Source organism: Panulirus ornatus, chromosome 33 (genome assembly GCF_036320965.1).
Source record: "Panulirus ornatus isolate Po-2019 chromosome 33, ASM3632096v1, whole genome shotgun sequence".
Lineage (NCBI taxonomy): Eukaryota > Metazoa > Arthropoda > Malacostraca > Decapoda > Palinuridae > Panulirus > Panulirus ornatus.
Genome location: NC_092256.1, coordinates 18,739,893 through 18,762,264, shown reverse-complemented (window position 1 = coordinate 18,762,264; position 22,372 = coordinate 18,739,893). Strand labels below are relative to the sequence as shown.

General features: G+C 44.0%; 1 protein-coding gene across 3 annotated transcripts in view; it reads right to left on the bottom strand.

Moving 5' to 3' along the window:
- The window catches only part of LOC139759543 (proton channel OtopLc-like), a 92,939-nt gene that overhangs the window by 29,599 nt on the left and 40,968 nt on the right, over positions 1 to 22,372 (bottom strand). Inside the window, exon 2 of one of the 3 annotated variants that reach the window (XM_071681781.1) lies at positions 12,987 to 13,151. The exons of 1 other annotated variant lie outside the window; for it this stretch is intronic. In XM_071681781.1, coding sequence (XP_071537882.1) covers positions 12,987 to 13,151 — 165 coding nt within the window. The remainder of the gene's footprint in view (positions 1 to 12,986; positions 13,152 to 22,372) is intronic. One more of the 3 variants, XM_071681782.1, reaches the window with a different exon arrangement.

Genomic DNA, 22,372 nt, shown 5'->3' with positions numbered 1-22,372 from the left:
CATACGAGAATGAAAACTTTTCGAACAAGTTTTCCTACATCGAGGCTTCTACAATGAACTGCTTAACGGTATGAAAATCTACGCTGATTACATCTTACACCGAGGTCGACTCTCTAATGACATTTTTAAAGACACAGTGAATACACATCAAGCCAGACTTCATTACCAATTATAGATAAACTCTTGCGTAAGACTGCTTAATGCATGTTGCGAATTCTTGCTCCATGCCAGAAACCTAGAGAAGCTGTAAAAGAATTCATTGACGATAAAATCTGGAGATTGGCATGTAAAATGGAATGGAAGAGGACCGTCTCTCTCTCTCTCTCTCTCTCTCTCTCTCTCTCTCTCTCTCTCTCTCTCTCTCTCTCTCATCAAGACCTGCCAATACCTCTCCTTCGACCTCCCCGTAACGTGATCACACTGTATTGCCTCCCACGGTGGAACCCTTCACTCTCTGTCGTTAGGGAGAGGGAAGCAACTTAGATTATATAGTGTGTTCTGTTGAATGTCATCACGCACACAGGACTTGTCTGTTACTCGCCTCCATTTCGTCATTTTCTACGACGCGCAGGGAATACGTAGGTAGAATTCTTTATCCCCCCACACAAGGGCTAATGCAGGAAACGGCGATCAAGTATGAAAAAAAATGGAAATGGAAGCATGGAGCTAAAGAGATTTTCAGTGGTTGGAGCCTAAACATGCAGCATGGTGAAAGGAGTGCACGGGATAGAATGAATTGGAACGATGCGTTATACAAGGGTAGACGTGCTGTCAATGGACTGACCTAGGTCATCAAGTACGAATAAATGAATAAATAAATAAATAACGTATATGAGAAATAAGATAACTGTAAAGTGGTATAGAATTTCGATCCCGTAAAACCTGCAGAGAACAACTTGACCCCTCATAAAATGTACACCTGGTTATGGACGGTAAATGAGAGTGACGAGTTATAGCCTATTAAAACAAGAGCCCAGCGAACCTCAGACTCATTAAGCCCAACTGACGGTAATTAGCTATCACCACTGCAGTACATAAGAACAAGATAACAACAGCTGAGGGACTAATTACTGTTACGAACAGCTTATCTGCTACAAAGTCTTTTTAATGTTATGGTTATGATAACGCATCCCAATGGAATTTTACGTTCAAGTGCTAAAGAACCGTAGGCTTTATACTATCTAATATACAAAAGAGGAAGACAGTTTTCTTTTAGAAGACAATGCAATACGCAGAGGGCAAACGCATTGCTGTATAAGTGTGGTTTTTAGGTGGCAGACGCATACACACAGGACTTCGACCACCTGGTGTATTGCCAGGCACTGCAACGCGATGGCGTCTCCTGGTGTTTGTATTCTTACGGTATCAGACCATTTCTGCACCACACCACGACGGCAACATTCATTTCCTGTACATGTCACTATATGATTAAGTCGACGGCCCGCGGCAGTTTTAGACAGGGAATCAAACTTCTTCCCAATGCAATTCTTTTTTTTCTCTCTCCTCCCAACCCCCTACCCAGTGTGGTGCAACTGTAGCAATAATTACCTTCAGTAGACCTGACCTTTGACGTATGCAAAGACTAGATCCAGCTGACACATTACATCCCGCATCCCGCAAGGCGCGTAGCGTTAACCTACACTATTTTCTTTTTTTCCTTCTCTTAAGCGCAGGGGTCACACAAACACACTGGGTGATTACAGGGAAGTAATGTATATCCACCAAGACACATTACAACCACACCCACAGACTCTGGTCCTGGAGATATATATTAACTTTTTCTATCTTTTTGACTCTGGAAAAAAAAGAAAAAAATATCGTCGTTTCAGATCTAGTCCATAGCCAGATTTCCCCAGTGAATGGTATATCTTTCGCGTTAATTTTCCTGGTTAGCGAAGTGTAACTAGTTTGATGGCAGTGCTTAAGTATGCATAGGGTACATGTGGACTCGTTAAACCAGTTCTCGCAGGGAGTGAGGGAGGGGTCGTAACAAACATGCTACAATGGGGGTTGGATCTTATGGCTATTTATGGCTATCAAAACCTAAAGGTTAACAGGTCAAAATACGTACCATAAGTCTTAATTATAATATTTGCTGATGTTGAATAATCGTATTCATACAGAACACCTCTATCTATTAGAGTACACTCATTAATAGTTCAACGAGATGAAAAAATAACCTTATTACAGACCAGAAATGTTCCATTGTTGATCATATAAACTCGTTTGACTTCTTTTCTCTCAGAGGACAAATCAAAGATGACATGATTAGAGTAATAATAATGTATCCACGAGCATGACTTCGATGCTGACTGATCGGTAAAGACTGTGTCGGGAGTTATTTACGATTCATCATCAATCATGGATGAGAGAGAGAGAGAGAGAGAGAGAGAGAGAGAGAGAGAGAGAGAGAGAGAGAGAGAGAGAGAGAGAGAGTTGCGTGGAAAACGGAAATCTACCGTTCTACAGATTACCGAAATGAGGCAGGTGCGTGCGGCCGAAGGAGGGAGTATGTATGTATGTCTGTCTGTCTGTGTCTGATGGCGGTAGTCGGCCTGGTCCACCGACCTTGGGTGCCCACCGCACACAGCCACCTCCGCTACCCGCAGCGGCAAGAAATTAACAAGTTAGCCTGGTCACCTACTATTTCGTAATGTCTTCCTGTGTCTTATTATCAAAACTGTTCTCTGTATATCTTTTTTCCTCTATATTTTCAGAAATGCACGTGTATGTAAATATCCCACGCGTTCTTCTCATATTGGATAGTTACGTGGTAGATCTTTTATAGATTTAAAGTTTTTTTTTTTTTGCTCGTGCCAGAAAATGCACGCCCGAGAATGAGCTGTCACTAAACAGGAATACCTGCCGTGTTTACTTAGTCTTGGCGAATTTCTACATTCATGCATGTATGTGGAGTGAAATCTAAACTGAGCGCAATACGAGAAACTGAGATTATTCAGACGAGACATGTTCAGAGAACAAATAAGGAAAAGAAACAAATTCTTTATCACCTCTGAGGACACTTTTTACTTTACTACCTTGCTATGTTTGTGGACTCGTCTCGTGTTGTTTTAAAGCGCCCACAACTCTAAACAACAACCTTTTAGCCTACGGGAGCCCACCGTCTCAATGATAAAGTCTGATGTTGCCGCAAATCGCTAGCATCTACACGACCAACAATGTCATTCCCAATTTACACGGAGGGGAGGGACAAGAGCGAGTTATTTGGGACCTGTCGCATCGGCAGTGTGGGGACGACAGAATTTGCAAATCAGGGAGTCCCAAACTCCCGGTCCAGCATGCTGGTTAAAAGGGCAAGGACGTCTGATACCTCCGGGGTAGACTTGCTGACCCTGCTACCCTTGCACAACCCCGGCTCACACAGACCTACTAGTCTCCTCGGAGTGTAGCAACTTCTTCCGACAGAGTGGAGGTAATGTAAATGATCTGGCGCGGGTCCTGTGTAGAACCTAGAATTTTGGTCACCCCTTCGGAGAGAGAGAGAGAGAGAGAGAGAGAGAGAGAGAGAGAGAGAGAGAGAGAGAGAGAGAGAGAGAGAGAGAGAGAGAGAGAGAGAATGAAACGGACATTCTTCTTAGAGAACCTAGAGATGCCCAGCTGCTAAATTCTCGCTGTCGATATGAAAAATCTTGACATGACTATGTCTCTCCCTCGTGATCGGCGGCACGAAAGTGCCAGAGACTCGGTACTAATGAATTTCAGGAATGTAAAAAAAAAGGGCGAAGAAACTCAAAGGCTGTTGCATTGGCACGAGTTACCCCCGAGTGATACCATCTCAGATGGGAGCAACGGGTGCAATACCAGACGACCTACCGACCATGAGGCCACGAAATGATACCACAAAGGGTGTCAACGCAAGAAGTGCAAGGGGGAAAGCAGCCCGGGCAAGTCTGTTGCCCTGGGTCTGGTACTTCCCGGAGAAGCAAAAAAAAAAAGAAAAAAAAACTTGAGCTCCCTCAATTCCATGATTTTTCCCATACCCAGCTATTCTCCTCCACGTCCCCACCCACCTAACTGGCTCCTATATCACGTGCGTCCATATGCCGCAGGAGGTTATACGAGAACACCCAAAGCTTTGTCAATGACGAGAACTAACAATAAATAGACATACTGAAGAACAACATCTCCTAAAATATGATTGATCATTGTTTAAGAGAATTACACACACACACGCACACACACACAAACACACACACACACACACACACACACACACACACACCTATAACAGCCTATACACTCAAGAGACACACATCCACGACCACTGTCTAGTAATGGCACCCCGAGAACACACAGCCACCCAGACCTGCGCCTGTAATTGTTCTCCGTGAAACACACAACCGACACGTGCCAGTAATGGCTTTCTGAGAACTCGCACATCCCTACCTGTCCCAGTGTTAACATGCCTAAGAACCGGCTGTCATTGACGAAAGCCCGTGCCAGGCTTGGCTCCAGCGAATCTTTATACACACACACACACACACACACACACACACACACACACACACACACACACACATAGGTATTAGGCTATAGAGAACCACTGACTAGGGGACGCACTACCGTCTACGTATAGGGAGAGGTTAGTAATGGCAGCTCGGGGGAAAACCAGTACTACAGTGGCTGTCAAATTTCCCCTTCTCGTCCTAGGCTGATGTCTGGTCCTATCCGTTTCCACCCACCCCGAAGATTTCGAGCATTCAAGTCGACAATACACGCTATCTGATCACTAGCCCTGACTAAAGGCAAGATCTCGTCATAGGTAAAGAAAGTTCAAGAGATGAGGCCCAAGGAGTGAAGAGATTTTTTTTTTCTCCCTCCAGTATTGTACAGTAAGCGATTACACACACACACACACACACACACACACAGAGACTTCCGTGGTCTACTTGATTGCTTTATTGGCCGTGAGTTAAAACGGGATTGGGTCTGTATGGGTTCAAATCTTGGGTGCGGCAGTCGGCCCACACCCAAAGCAGGTGTTCATCCTACCCTTGGGAGTGGTTGATAGATGAGTTACTGGCATTTGCTGGGATGGTAAACACACACACACACACACACACACACACACACACACACACACACACACACACACGTATTTTCTCTGTCTTCTCTGTTAAATATGAATATATATGGTAACACACATCTTATGAACCTAGAGAAATAAATCTATTCGCTAGTCTCATATTTTTTTTTCCAGTTTTAACAAATTCTTTTCTTCCCTTCTGAAAAAAAAGGTTATCCCGCTTTTCAAAACTATTTTTTCTTTCTTCTTTTTGTTTTGGGTGGTGGGTGGGTGGGTAGGGGGGGGGACTAGTCCAGACTGGGGGAATATACCTGTGTTATGGTCGACAAGGACGATTTTCTTATTTCCCTCATGGATGATATTTGCTCTATGTCACAGCGTGACACATCGGCCTTGATGACTCGGGGGCAGTTTCCCTGTGCTACTATGATCATAATTCGGCCCCGAAATCAGAATTCCAAAGGCTAAAGGTCTCGGCAAACTGAGACCACTACTGACTTATCGCCACAGAAACGACCGAGTTTGTTTGGGGACAAATATCAACGGTTGGATATATTTACGGCTGAAACTATACCGTCAAAAGTGTCATAAGTTCAACGAAAGTTTATCTACTTTTACAGTTTATAGAAAAGTTGATTGGAAAAATACTAGGCGTTTGCGTACGTGTATATAGGGAACACTTCGAGAGAGGAATGGCGTCGAATACTTCAATTTTCTCCACATCTGGCCGAAGTCTCGCTTCATTTTCTTATCCGGCAAAGAACCATAGTCTCGCTTCATTCTCTTATCCGGCAAAGAACCAAAGTCTCGCTTCATTTTCTTATCCGGCGAAGAACCAAAGTCTCGCTTCATTTTCTTATCCGGCGAAGGACCAAAGTCTCGCTTCATTTTCTTATCCGGCAAAAAACCAAAGTCTCGCTTCATTCTCTTATCCGGCAAAGAACCAAAGTCTCGCTTCATTCTCTTATCCGGCAAAGAACCAAAGTCTCGCTTCATTTTCTTGACCGGCGAAGAACCAAAGGTCTTTTTATATGGAAGGCCGCTTGCAAGGTTAGCGCAAATGTTACCTTCGCCCGAGAGCAAATATATATATATATATATGATTAGGTTGCTGGATGAACGAACATTGCTCGTCATATTTTTACCTCACATTCCATCCCTTGGCTCCATAAAACCATAGAGATATATCTACATCCTGTTTTGTGGTAAAGGATCCAATCACGTACATGAGTCCTTACCAAAAACAGGCCTTGAATGAGCGCAAAAAATGAATAAAACCTTAGTACACACAAAAAGTGAATATAAGAGGTATATATGTAAGAATAAAAAAAGTTTTATGGTGTAAGTTTAGTCACATAGCTCACTTTCCATGAGACAAAGATAGGCAGTCGTGACTATGGAGGGCTGAAGATGGTTTTACTACATTCCCCTAAATGCTTCCAGGAGGGCAGTCTTCCCCTGAACTCGTTTACATCTAGGGAGGCGGTGTTCCTCGTATAACCCTCTCCATTCTCTTGAACTTTCCTGTCATAACTGATATATTCTCTGAACTCCAACCTACACAACGTCTAATCCTCGACTAACTGGAACGGGAGCTTCCCCGAGCTTCCCTGATGTTGAAAAAGACGGAACACCTGGTCGTTCATTACCCAGGGAGCGATCCACAAGAACAGCATCGAGGGCGGAAGTATAACCTTTTGTAGATCATTTAAAGAAAAAAAAAAGGCCTAAATATCGCTTTATTAATTTCCGTAGTTTTACAGTTACAAAAGACTGAACTCCTGAGACTTTTAGAAACATCAGTAGAGAAGAGGAGCGAGACCGCGTGACTGTCTTCTTAACCACAAAGGTGTGGCAGAGACATTATTAACCTGAGCAACGTCGTCTGTAAAGTTATAGAAATGTTCAGGCGAGTCTCGTGTCATGACGGTTTTGTTTACGATTGGATAATAGACATATTGAATTTTGTCACGCGAGTTCACCAGCAGGTTAGTCATTTTCTGTATGCAACACGGCTCTTGGGGCACTGAGATCTTTTTACATCACTTTTATAGGCAGCGTTGCGTTGGCGAATGCCTCATTATCCATGGCGAAAAAAAAAAATTCAACCGTTTTACCTAAAAAAAATATAACCCAGAGGCTATGAGACTTGAGTCACACCCAACATGCTATCAAGATCGCTCGACGGGACGCATTTCTTTTGGGTAAATGTCGCAAAAGGTCAACAGACAACAGTTACATATATACATAAATCAACCGGAAAAAGTAAAATCCGCGTGCCAATACCATACAGGTATCATTCATACACTGAGGGAGTGTATGGGGCTTAAAATCTCTTCTTAAAACGCCCGGTCCTCAGGGAGTCTCGACTGATGACAAGAACTTAAATCTGAAGGCTTCGGTGACCCTTGGAATTAGTTGGGCCTAGAGTTCTAATGACCAGTCGACTGCAACGCTCGACACTAACTCAGGTACTCGTAGTGGGAGACACTTACACAACAGAATAGACTCAAGGCCTTGGGCGTGTCCCTTAAGACAACCAGGACTACCGAGAAGGGGAGGTGGATATCAGGCTAGATCCGCCTGCTCTTGGGGCTACTGGCAAAGGACCCGGAAGAGGAGAGAGGATTGGAATCTAGAATTAGGAATAAAGTACATGATTAAGTGACAGGGACGACCAGGTGATAACGCAGTCATCCACGACTTTCAAAAACCCTCACATAACTAGAAACACAAATTCCCATATCTTAAAGAATCGACAGAATGTATATATATATATATATATATATATATATATATATATATATATATATATATATATATATATATATATATGTAAACCGTTGTTATTCCAAATTCATTATCATTCAATGACTGTGACAAATAAGCGTTCAGGTTAAAGATTAAAGCAGACAGCATCTTCCGATCTGCCACTGGACAAGGTCACCCTTCGCTACATCGGAGGAAAAAGCGAAACTAAAAATAATTCGGACTCCTCACCCGCGCGGCCCTCCAATGCCATTGCCTCCCTCACACTCAGGCAGAACGGGACATCTCAAAGAGCCCAGACATATCCTTGCACTTAAGGGTTTTTTCCTCATTGGGTTTTTTCTTATTAAGGACGTCTGTTGTACTGATGTTTTCCCTTCCTTTCTTTACCTTGTCATCCTTGAGTACAAAGGCGAGTTAATATTTTCATTACATAAAGTAACTGTAAGACTGAGGAGTCTCTGTTCTCTTATGTACGAGGGCAAACTTTGACAAACGAAATTTTTTGGCATTCTTTTATAGGTTCATCGATAATGGTATATATATATATATATATATATATATATATATATATATATATATATATATTTTTTTTTTTTTTTTTTTTTATACTTTGTCGCTGTCTCCCGCGTTTGCGAGGTAGCGCAAGGAAACAGACGAAAGAAATGGCCCAACCCCCCCCCCATACACATGTATATACACACGTCCACACACGCAAATATACATACCTACACAGCTTTCCATGGTTTACCCCAGACGCTTCACATGCCTTGCTTCAATCCACTGACAGCACGTCAACCCCTGTATACCACATGACTCCAATTCACTCTATTTCTTGCCCTCCTTTCACCCTCCTGCATGTTCAGGCCCCGATCACACAAAATCTTTTTCACTCCATCTTTCCACCTCCAATTTGGTCTCCCTCTTCTCCTCGTTCCCTCCACCTCCGACACATATATCCTCTTGGTCAATCTCTCCTCACTCATTCTCTCCATGTGCCCAAACCATTTCAAAACACCCTCTTCTGCTCTCTCAACCACGCTCTTTTTATTTCCACACATCTCTCTCACCCTTACGTTACTTACTCGATCAAACCACCTCACACCACACATTGTCCTCAAACATCTCATTTCCAGCACATCCATCCTCCTGCGCACATCTCTATCCATAGCCCACGCCTCGCAGCCATACAACATTGTTGGAACCACTATTCCCTCAAACATACCCATTTTTGCTTTCCGAGATAATGTTCTCGACTTCCACACATTTTTCAAGGCTCCCAAAATTTTCGCCCCCTCCCCCACCCTATGATCCACTTCCGCTTCCATGGTTCCATCCGCTGACAGATCCACTCCCAGATATCTAAAACACTTCACTTCCTCCAGTTTTTCTCCATTCAAACTCACCTCCCAATTGACTTGACCCTCACCCCTACTGTACCTAATAACCTTGCTCTTATTCACATTTACTCTCAACTTTCTTCTTCCACACACTTTACCAAACTCAGTCACCAGCTTCTGCAGTTTCTCACATGAATCAGCCACCAGCGCTGTATCATCAGCGAACAACAACTGACTCACTTCCCAAGCTCTCTCATCCCCAACAGACTTCATACTTGCCCCTCTTTCCAGGACTCTTGCATTTACCTCCCTTACAACCCCATCCATAAACAAATTAAACAACCATGGAGACATCACACACCCCTGCCGCAAACCTACATTCACTGAGAACCAATCACTTTCCTCTCTTCCTACACGTACACATGCCTTACATCCTCGATAAAAACTTTTCACTGCTTCTAACAACTTGCCTCCCACACCATATATTCTTAATACCTTCCACAGAGCATCTCTATCAACTCTATCATATGCCTTCTCCAGATCCATAAATGCTACATACAAATCCATTTGCTTTTCTAAGTATTTCTCACATACATTCTTCAAACCAAACACCTGATCCACACATCCTCTACCACTTCTGAAACCGCACTGCTCTTCCCCAATCTGATGCTCTGTACATGCCTTCACCCTCTCAATCAATACCCTCCCATATAATTTACCAGGAATACTCAACAAACTTATACCTCTGTAATTTGAGCACTCACTCTTATCCCCTTTGCCTTTGTACAATGGCACTATGCACGCATTCCGCCAATCCTCAGGCACCTCACCATGAGTCATACATACATTAAATAACCTTACCAACCAGTCAACAATACAGTCACCCCCTTTCTTAATAAATTCCACTGCAATACCATCCAAACCTGCTGCCTTGCCGGCTTTCATCTTCCGCAAAGCTTTTACTACCTCTTCTCTGTTTACCAAATCATTTTCCCTAACCCTCTCACTTTGCACACCACCTCGACCAAAACACCCTATATCTGCCACTCTGTCATCAGACACATTCAACAAACCTTCAAAATACTCATTCCATCTCCTTCTCACATCACCGCTACTTGTTATCACCTCCCCATTTACGCCCTTCACTGAAGTTCCCATTTGCTCCCTTGTCTTACGCACCCTATTTACCTCCTTCCAGAACATCTTTTTATTCTCCCTAAAATTTAATGATATTCTCTCACCCCAACTCTCATTTGCCCTTTTTTTCACCTCTTGCACCTTTCTCTTGACCTCCTGTCTCTTTCTTTTATACTTCTCCCACTCAATTGCATTTTTTCCCTGCAAAAATCGTCCAAATGCCTCTCTCTTCTCTTTCACTAATACTCTTACTTCTTCATCCCACCACTCACTACCCTTTCTAAACAGCCCACCTCCCACTCTTCTCATGCCACAAGCATCTTTTGCGCAATCCATCACTGATTCCCTAAATACATCCCATTCCTCCCCCACTCCCCTTACTTCCATTGTTCTCACCTTTTTCCATTCTGTACACAGTCTCTCCTGGTACTTCCCCACACAGGTCTCCTTCCCAAGCTCACTTACTCTCACCACCTTCTTCACCCCAACATTCACTCCTCTTTTCTGAAAACCCATACTAATCTTCACCTTAGCCTCCACAAGATAATGATCAGACATCCCTCCAGTTGCACCTCTCAGCACATTAACATCCAAAAGTCTCTCTTTCGCACGCCTGTCAATTAACACGTAATCCAATAACGCTCTCTGGCCATCTCTCCTACTTACATAAGTATACTTATGTATATCTCGCTTTTTAAACCAGGTATTCCCAATCATCAGTCCTTTTTCAGCACATAAATCTACAAGCTCTTCACCATTTCCATTTACAACACTGAACACCCCATGCATACCAATTATTCCCTCAACTGCCACATTACTCACCTTTGCATTCAAATCACCCATCACTATAACCCGGTCTCGTGCATCAAAACCGCTAACACACTCATTTAGCTGCTCCCAAAACACTTGCCTCTCATGATCTTTCTTCTCATGCCCAGGTGCATATGCACCAATAATCACCCACCTCTCTCCATCAACTTTCAATTTTACCCATATTAATCGAGAATTTACTTTCTTACATTCTATCACATACTCCCACAACTCCTGTTTCAGGAGTATTGCTACTCCTTCCCTTGCTCTTGTCCTCTCACTAACCCCTGACTTCACTCCCCAGACATTTCCAAACCACTCTTCCCCTTTACCCTTGAGCTTCGTTTCACTCAGAGCCAAAACATCCAGGTTCCTTTCCTCAAACATACTACCTATCTCTCCTTTTTTCACATCTTGGTTACATCCACACACATTTAGGCACCCCACTCTGAGCCTTCGAGGAGGATGATCACTCCCCGCGTGACTCCTTCTTCTGTTTCCCATTTTAGAAAGTTAATACAAGGAGGGGAGGATTTCCGGCCCCCCGCTCCCGTCCCCTCTAGTCGCTTTCTACGACACGCGAGGAATACGTGGGAAGTATTCTTTCACCCCTATCCCCAGGGATAATATACATATATATATACATATACACACACACACACACACACACACATATGCACATACACACACACACACACACATACAATATATATATATATATATATATATATATATATATATATATATATATGCCCGTAGAAGGCCTTGCTACAGTTGTCCTTCCACTTTTATTTGGTTTTCATCTTTGATTACGCATATTTCCATATCTATTTGCTACTTACCTTTGATTGTACCTCTCCGATATATATATATATATATATATATATATATATGCCCGTAGAAGGCCTTGCTACAGTTGTCCTTCCACTTTTATTTGGTTTTCATCTTTGATTACGCATATTTCCATATCTATTTGCTACTTACCTTTGATTGTACCTCTCCTTCCACTGACCTGAAGTACTTACTACAAATGCCTCATTGGTACTCACCTTTACACGACTCCCTACCCTTTTTTTCTCAGTAATTTCGTTGAACAACACATATCGCTACATTCATTTTTCTTTCTGTAATCATGATTGAGTACATCCGTCCCCAGACACACCACTTGCCATTAATGGGTCCCACGTGTCAAAAGCATGCGTTCGTCTCCACACTCCTCCGATACTCACCGTTAACTTCTCTTCTCTGGTCTGTCTGGGCCGAAGGAGAGCCAAGCATCATCCACTGTACAATACGTGGGTTGGGAGTTGTGGAGGAAAAGAATGTTATTATTTAGTACCCCTCGTGCTCCATCCTCTATCATTCAACATGCTCGTCTGTCAAGATGCAACACCAGCGGGGTAACCCCCAGTGTAAGTTAGTATGCTAGGACTGCCGACGGCCAAGGTTCTCTGGGTTATACACTACACAACTGTTAGGATAACTTTATGTTTTTCAGAAAACATGAAAAAAACCCGTAAGACAAGACCAGGGACGAGTGTTAGAATACGGCAGAGAAAGAAACCTTAACCTTAAGGCCACACTGACGTAATGACAGTGCTACAACTGAAGATAAAAATAAACCGGTGTTGCGAACCGCCAGGAAAACCTAAGTAAATATTAAGTAAAACCACAAGGCTACCAAAGACCACAGACTCACCCCAAACTACCATGCTACAAGGTGGGGGAACCCTAGGACTGCGTTCGCGCGAGGTCCTCAGTCGGGCTTTGAAAAGGAGAAGGAGGAGGAGGAGGAGATGGAGGTTAGGGAAGACCTGAAGTGGTATACCGAGAGTTCGGATAATAAAGAGATAATAAAGGGAGAGTCATATCTTATCTCTGACCTTTCGCTAGTCGCCCACGAAGAGTCGGCCCTGCGATCAGCTCCAGGGCGGGGCGTGTGGCAGCTGGGGGATGGGCATTGAGAGAGAAACACAGTGGTCAGTGGGGGGTACATGTAGGCTGTGGGAGAGATGGCTTGCGGACCAGGGAGGCGGATACGAATAACGCTGAAAGAATAAGGTTATCGGGAATTATGGGGGAAAGGATGAAGCTGCCACTATGAGGTTTGTTGGGAAGGCTCACAGCAGACAGGCAGACCTCAGCATAGTAAGAGCTATCTTGGAACTTGAGCAGAGGCAAGACGCCCAAAATACCTCCAACAGCCAGACTCGAACCCGAGACCCCTTGCATGGCAGGCGGGAGCGCCACCGCCAGGCTATGAACAGCTAGGCTCGAACCCGGGACCCCTGCTTGGCAGGCGGGAGTGCTACTGCTGGGCTATGATAGACTAGTAGTAACGCTCCCGCCTGCAATGCAGGGGTCCCGGGTGATAGCCTGGCTGCTGGAGGTCTGTATGTTCCATAGGAGTGCGCGTCCATAGGCACTACATTCGTATGCATTCAGTGGAGGAAACAGATACTGAGAAGAGGTTATGTTTTGATGCCGCTGACAGAGGGCAACTATATGGCTGTGGGAGAAAAAATGTGAAGCTCCGGTTAGGTGCAACTTAGAGAGACTGTTCAACAGTTGGAAGGATTAGAGAAAGACTAACTAACATAGCCGAGTGGAAACTATGGGTGGGACAACTGGCCCTCTTTGTGTGGAGAACATTTCCAGAGGAAACCGGCGGCGCTGTGTATCGACAAATATTGACAACTGGTTGAGGAAAACGAGCAAATAACTGCAGCATGACGACAATATTCTATGCTGAGAATATCCAACGAGAGGGAAATGGATTACAGGACTGGAACAGAAATAGTATCATAAGAACGAAAGGAAACAAGGCTAGTCATATGTGAAACGAAAGAAGGGTGAAAACAGACCAAAGTTAAAGAGAGAAGAATTAGAATATCATAGAATTACATGTTTCTCAACATCAGGGGAAGAACGAAACTTTATCAACCAGAAATACCTAAGAAGAACATTAAAAAAGATGTAATAAACAAGAATAAATTGAAGTAGCACGGCTATAGTATCCGAATGATCTGTAATAAAAAGTAATAAAAAGTTGAGGTCATAATAGGGGGGAAAAAAGCAAATGGAAAATGTTGAGGTCATTTGAAGTTATGATGAGACAGAAAATGGGAACTTGAATGGAGGGAATGAAAAAAAATGGTTAGGGGGCTGAGTATATCATTATACAAGGATTACAAGTATATGCAAAGCAGGGGGCTGACTATATCATTATACAAGGAGTATATGCAAAGCTCTATATGTACTAAGGAAAATGGGAAAATGTTTGATTAGCCTAAACCTGCAGGTGAACTTTATTGCAAAGTCAAACCTCACTCTCATTCTCAGTGGCCAAGTTGTCCATATGGCTGGGCAGAGTAACGTAACATTTTGCACTCAAGATGAGTAGGTATGATCCTCCGTGTCTCCTACAGATGCTCTGCTAAATTACTGAACTCTTGGACAACCTCTCGTGCTCGCAACGCTTGGAGCTGCCACAGCAGGAGGAGGAGGAGGAGCAGGAGGAGGAGGTCGAGGTCTTAGGCTAATCAAACGTTTATCACCACCACCACCACCCACCACCACCACCACCACCACCATACCACCGTCATCTCTGGATACAACCCTTCTGTGCTGCTGCTGCTTGTGCTGCTGTGCCTTGCACGGTTCGTTTTCTCCCACCGAACAAAGCATCCGCTGTTTCCAAGTCGCTCGCTTGACCTTTATTATCGCTCATGACAGAACATCTCTTGCTTCTTACGCGCATTTCCTTCTAATGCGGTGCTGAAGCCTCAGAGAACTAGTCAGCCAACCATCAGACAATCAACACTTATCAGTCAAGTTCAACTGACTGAGATTCTTTAACTTTTTTCTTTTTTCCAATCAGCGATGAATTTTATGAGAACACGTTTTTCTCTCCGACTGATTTCTCTTCCATTACTTGGTTCACTCCAGGTGAAAGTTACTTTTGATTATAAAGCTGTTTTGCCTTCATCAACGGAGCGTATTTTTCTGTTTTCATACTATGTTTCGGTATAAAAGATGACCTTCGTTATTTACACACACACACACACACACACATATATATATATATATATATATATATATATATATATATATATATATATATATATATATTGGAAAGGCTCATAATTGAGGGCATGATCAAGTATATTTCTACGAGTCCACGGGGAAATGAAACACGATAAGTTCCCAAGTGCACATTCTTGTAATAATCACATCGGTGGAGATACAAGAAAGTGATATAAGTCTGTTGATATATATATATATATATATATATATATATATATATATATATATATATATATATATATATATATATATATATAATGGGTACACCGAATGGCTTAACTGTGATTAAATACAGTCTATCACCCAAAAGTCTTCCAATTTTCCTATTCACTTGTTACCTGGTCGTGACTCATGTCTTGTGCGGGTACTCGCCCCCCAGACCACGGGCGAGAAAGTGTGCGTGTGGTTCACGCACTCGCACCACAAGGACACGAAACACGTACGAGGCGATTACGTACCACGCTGGGCGGGTGTAATTACACATACGCTACGGTCAGGTGTGGCCAGGGGTGGCCAATGCAGGGGGTGGGGGGGAAGGGGTGGGGGACCGGGAGTGGAGGCCATGGCCACACTGAACTCGCACTGGGGTAGGTGTAGCCCACCCGGTGGGCCAGAGCTGGGCAACACCCTGGGACCGTCGTGACGTCACACATCAAGGTAAGCAAGGCCCAGCGTTGGACTTGTACTGCTGAGGTTAGGTTCCCTTACACAGGCACAACCTTGACCCGTTTTCCTTTCGTCAGATGTTCATTCAAAGCTTCGAGAGAATTATTTCTCATTTCTTGATTCACACACCGGGAACCAGCCAAGATATAAACTTTACGTAGAGAATGAAGGTGAGAAAGAATTTTTCGTACCCTCCCCATTGACGAATGGTCTATGAAGAGCAGTTTAGCGAGAGAGGCAAGGGCTAGCGCGTAGCTCTCACCGCAGGAAAAAAAATAAATTAAAAAAAAGAGTTTAGAATAGAATAGAACCATGTGAGTGACACGTCAATGTTACGTGTGAGGTGGACGAGAGTGTGTTACCTGTGGAGTAAATGACAGCAACGCACAATGTTGTGTCGGTGGCTCTGAGAGAGAGAGAGAGAGAGAGAGAGAGAGAGAGAGAGAGAGAGAGAGAGAGAGAGAGAGAGAGAGAGAGATCAAGCACCACGGAGCTTGGGACGCTGGACGGAAAACAAAATATGATAAGGCTGACAACTTCATTGAGGCCATTCTCTCTCTCTCTCTCTCTCTCTCTCTCTCTCTCTCTCTCTCTCTCTCTCTCTCTCTCTCTCTTTTCTGTAGGATAATGATCACATAAACCTACTAACATTTCCAGACCAAAAATGTTCAACTTGAAGCAACAAACACGTCCAATGTTAGGAAAAAAAAATATGATACATATTTACATATAATTCCCGGTGCAGTTCCAAGGGAAGGTTTGGACAGATTTCATTCTCCATCACGGGAAAAAAAAGACAAAAACAAAAAACGATCTGTTGATATTTGTTGACTTCTGTTTCAGCCTTTGTGACACATCGCTCAGCTCCAGGTCGGGATGGCTAGGTATAAAAAAAAGAAAAGAAAAAGAAATCGGTGTATATCTTTTTCGAATGCTGACTTGAAAGACGTATTAGAAAAAAAAAGACAGAAAAAAAAAATCGGTGTATATCATTTTCGACTGCTGACTTCAAAGACGTATTTTTTGGCCCTGAATGTGTGTGTGTGTGTGTGTGTGTGTGTGTGAGGGGAGGGTTGGGGGGGGGGGTTGTTGTTTTTGGAAGGTTCTAGGGAATGTGGTGGTGACACAGAGAAGGGCAGGAAAACAAAGAGATCCTGCGCATTATAATGGATGAAGGACCGAAAGAAAAAAATATATAACTTGTTAACCTTTCAAGAGAGAGAGAGAGAGAGAGAGAGAGAGAGAGAGAGAGAGAGAGAGAGAGAGAGAGAGAATGCGGGAGCTTCCAGACATAGAAAATGGGATGCTGGTTGTTTTAAGGGGGTGGTGACGGCGGTATTCACCTCCTGTGGCTGCTAGTTTTCTGTTGCGTTTACAATCTTGCGTATCAGACTCAATTAACTGTATAATAACAATAATAATAATAATAATGATAATGATAATAAAAAAAATAGGGCCTTAGTAGCGTGTTAATCCTATGATCTTTATATCTTTATATCTTTCCCCTTGTGTTCTTTTGATTATTCTATCCTTATCTTTTTTTTACCCTACAGGGCAAGACGCCAGCGTTATATAATTTTCTTGTACCTTACCTTTTTTCTTTTTCATGCCTTCTCTTCCATGACCTTGTGCCCATGACACATCTGAGGAATCTGACAATCCTGGTTGAGATATTTTAAAGTTTTCTCGAAGGTTTAGATAAAGGGACCAAGTGTATATCTGCCTCCATTCGTATGTTCTTATCATTGGCTATATTTTCACCCCCATTATTGACGTTGCTAAAGATAGCGGTTATGCACGTCCTCGAAGGTTAAGAATTCTTATCATTTTCAGACCCATTACAATAAGCCTTTTTTTTCTTCCAGAAGTATTAACATAAGTGGATGATAAAAGCACTATCATATATATATATATATATATATATATATATATATATATATATATATATATATATATATATATATACATATATATATATATATATATATATATATATATATATATATATATATATATATATAATAATAATAATAATAATAATAATAATAATAATAATAATAATAATTCTAGAATTCGTTAACAAATAAACTTAAGAGATGTCGAAGAGGAAGAGAATTGTAAGGTTTCAGCGATGAGTTGATCTCAATCAGGTTTTTTTTAGGACGAAGCTATTGATCATATTCAACACACCACACACATCCAACGTAACATCCCGCTACACTACAGTTGCACACGGGCCGTCCTGTGCCAGTAATGGCACCCTGAGCACACACACACACACACACGCACACGGGGCGCCCTGTGCCAGCAATGGCACTATGAGGATACTTAACGGAGAACAGGCTGTCACTGACAACAGCGCCTGCCAGGCGAGTCTTGACACACACACATGAGACAAAGTTCAGAGGAATGTCTGCCTAAGACCAATTCTTTCAGGTACTAAGGGAAAAAGAAAGAAACCTGACAAAGGCAGCTTTTCAGGCCTGAATATGTAAAAATCAGACAATACAACTTCTGCAGAAGTGTTTGAGGCCAGAGGGACGATTAACAAACGCGTGTGTATATACATAAGGAATATATATAAACACGAAACGTCACATGTACAGTATACTTAAAAAAACATAAAGGAACACGCCTTCCTATGCTCATGCGTGAAGCGCAGCCTCGAAGCTGTGGAAACCTCATAGGGTGAGGTGGGAGACAAAGGACTCGACTCTTCCCGCACAGGTAAGCAGTGAGTACGTGAGGCTGAACACGACGTGACTCGTTGGTCACGATTCACAGCGACCCAGCCCTTCCTCCCTCGGGGCCATGACGTAAGCTGGCTATGGTGGGAGGGAGGGAGAGACTGGGAGAAGTACATGGGAGTATGTGGGAGTACGTGGCAAAACATGGGCAAGATATGAGAGAAGACAGAATGGTCTGTTGACGAGGTTATTTGCTAGAAGGACAGTTAGAGTAGCCAAAATACCTGTCACCTGGTAACACCTGGACAGTACCCGTCACCTGGTAACACTTGGACAGTACCCGTCACCTGGCAACACTTGGACAGTACCTGTCACCTGGCAACACCTGGACAGTACCTGTCACCTGGTAACACTTGGACAGTACCTGTCACCTGGCAACACCTGGACAGTACCCGTCACCTGGCAACACCTGGACAGTACCCGTCACCTGGCAACACCAGGACAGTACCCGTCACTTGGTAACACCTGGACAGTACCTGTCAGTGTGGATGGAGGTAGGCTAGTAAAGATGAAGGCTCGAAGAAGAGTAACAAAGGAAGATGGAAGGAGGTAAATAAGAAAGAGTATGAAGGATGTAAAGAGAAGATGCAAGTCCAAAAACGGAGACGAATTCCAGATTCAATTTTTGAGGGTAAACTGTACGAAAGACACACACACACACACACACACACACACACACACACACACACACACTGCTGTCTCCAATGACTGATCTTAAATGGGCATGCCTCTCGTGACCTCACATCAAGTTACTGGATTAATAAATACGAAACACAGTCAAGAGATCTATCGTGAGATAAAAAACTAATCAGGGAGTGGCATTACGAAATATGAAAAAAAGAAATGGCACTTGATATAAGGAAGAGAAATGGCTGGCAACGTTGTCAGAGAGAGAGAGAGAGAGAGAGAGAGAGAGAGAGAGAGAGAGAGAGAGAGAGAGAGAGAGAGAGAGAGAGAGGGACGGAGGACGGGAGATCCCAACCCTGTGTTGTTGTGAGAGGTGTACCGCCTCGGTTGATCACCGTTGTGCTACGACTTCCTCCATCGTCCCGAAAGTTCAATGTTACCAGCGGCGCGTTTTTCCAGCGCCCACATCACCGGCACGGCAACACCCTCCGGCGACTGCAGCTCTTGCAAACGAGGGGGTGGGTTCGCAAGGAACTGCACCACAGCGCCTACCACACCACACTAACCACTACGACAGAGCCAACATTGCAGTACACTGTCTCTAACACCTACACCACAATGACTGTAATCCATTTATAGTAACGCGAGCCAAGAACACGGGAGTTTAGAAACACACACACACACACACACACACACACACACACACACACACACACACACACACACACACACCATACAGGACTCCAACACGAAAAAGACATGGAGGAGACAAAGGAGACACAGAGAACGACACAGACACAAGCTATATGCGACCCATACACGTAACCTTCTCTATTCTGACATGTCATAGACTCAACCGGGACACGGAATAGATACATCAATGCCACGAAAGACGAACCTCGTATGCGGACCACACGTAACCTAATCACGAACCAGACACACGAACAGTAGGCACACACACACACACACAGAGGGCAATACGAATGTAAAACTCGCTCCCCGGTAACACACAAATAGTAGTCACACACACACACACACACAGACACACACACGCACACGACCCCAGTCACGAAGCAGACACGACCATGACCCAGAACATGCACGGATGAGACCTTTCTCACCCACTCATCCATCTTGCTCAACCACACCTAACCCTGAGCGACAGGCTCTGTTTGTCTCATTTCAAGACCACGTACCACGTTCGTAGCTGGGAGAGGGAGGGGAGCCAAGATGGGAGGGAGAGGGAGAGGAGTTAAGGTGGGAGGTAGAGGGAGGGAGTTAAGGTGGGGGGGAGAGGGAGAGGAGTTAAGGTGGGAGGGAGAGGGAGGGGAGTTAAGATGGGAGGTAGAGGGAGAGGAGTTAAGGTGGGAGGGAGAGGAGTTAAGATGGGAGGAAGAGGGAGGGGAGTTAAGATGGGAGGGAGCGAGAGGAATGGTACAAGAATATGGAGAGTGCATGACACGAGAAGCAAGTAATAAGACGATAAAGAAGCAATAAGAAAAAATAATCCGTTTTAGCGACGGTCAGTGCGAGAGAAGGCGATACAGAATACAGCATAAAGAAAAACAATAAAGAAAATCTGAAGAGAGAAAGGAAAAACGAAAGAGAAACATAAGAGGGGGACATCTTGATAAAGGTGAAGAACACACACATTAGAGTCACAGTGAGTCACCCTCGCACCTGACACCATCAATATTAGCGAGCGGTCCCAGCCAGGCTGTATACGACGGCTTTGTGTTAAGCATCACCAGCACTTCTGAGGGACAGACCTACACTGTGGGATTCACCCCCCACGTAGATTCCTGGTACTCTCTATGAGCGCAGAGGACGAACAATCTTTTACTCTCTCTGTTGAAACTTACGCTTTACTACTGTCTCCATCTAAGTATATCACCAATTTAGGATGATCTTTGTCGTCGACCATCAGCGCTTCTGTTATGTGTCCTTCACATGCAGTGTCCCCCAGCAGATAACTTTCGTCACAGACAATCGCGTCTTCTATCATCAGTCTTTTCCATGTATTCCCAGGTGCTATAGACTTCAGTCCACGAATAAAAGTCGTCATCGAAACCAGGGCTTCGTGAGGGAGCAGAGAGTTTCGGAAGACGTGGAAAACCCATTTGAAAATTGGCAGGTCGGAACTACAAGGCAAAACGTGATTAACGAAGAGGAGGAGAGGGATGGTAAGACAAGTAGTGTGAAGACAGGGACGCAATGAAAGAGAAGAATAGGCGCGTTGCACACGCCGGAAGATATTAAGCGTAGCTCCGGGAAACCTAATTGAAAGTGATACCAGAACTCCCGACACCACACTTACAACCCCACACGGGCCGACCTGTGCCAGTAATAGCATCCTAGAACGAGCATCCGACCCGCGCCAGTAATGGCACACTCGAGGACACACACATCCGACCTGCGCCGGGAGATGGCACAACCGTGGTCGGCCTGTCATTGACAGGAGCCCATGCCAGACTTAGCCTAAGCGATTCTACACACACAGACACACAATTTGATCTGTATTTAGTGAAGGTGATGCAAGAAGGTAGTGATTACAAGAAGCTGACCTTCGGACGAGTCAGATGGATCATCATAATATAACAGCGATTCTGACTCCTTAAGCACGAAGGTACGTCTCGAGGACGAAGGTACATCTCGAGGACGACGGTGAGTCTCGAGGACGACGGTACGTCTCGAAGACGACGTTACGATCGTTAAGATAGGTTTGTCATACACAAGGGTGGTACCACGGCGGTCAGGGGTCATGTCACTGCTCTTAGGGTCGTACTGTCGTGCTCAAGTATCGTACCACTGAGCACAAGAGGTCGTACCGTCGTGCCGCGGAACTTTTACGTGTTAACTCGGTGTAGACAAGAACCCTATAACGATATGACCCACGAAGACCTCCATCACGACAGCAAGTGACCTAAAACGACCAAAGGCAACTTAATAACCCGTGATAACCTGTGATAACCTCAAGTGTTACCGGTAACAAACAAGGCCGAGATTATCGGTGAACATATCATAAAGTTCCCAACCTTATCACGTTTTCTGTGGGCTCCGGACGGGGGGGTTAAGGACGAGGGGTATCTTAACAGTTTGGGGAAAATGGGAAACTCTGACCTCTCTGGTTTGTCTGTACACGT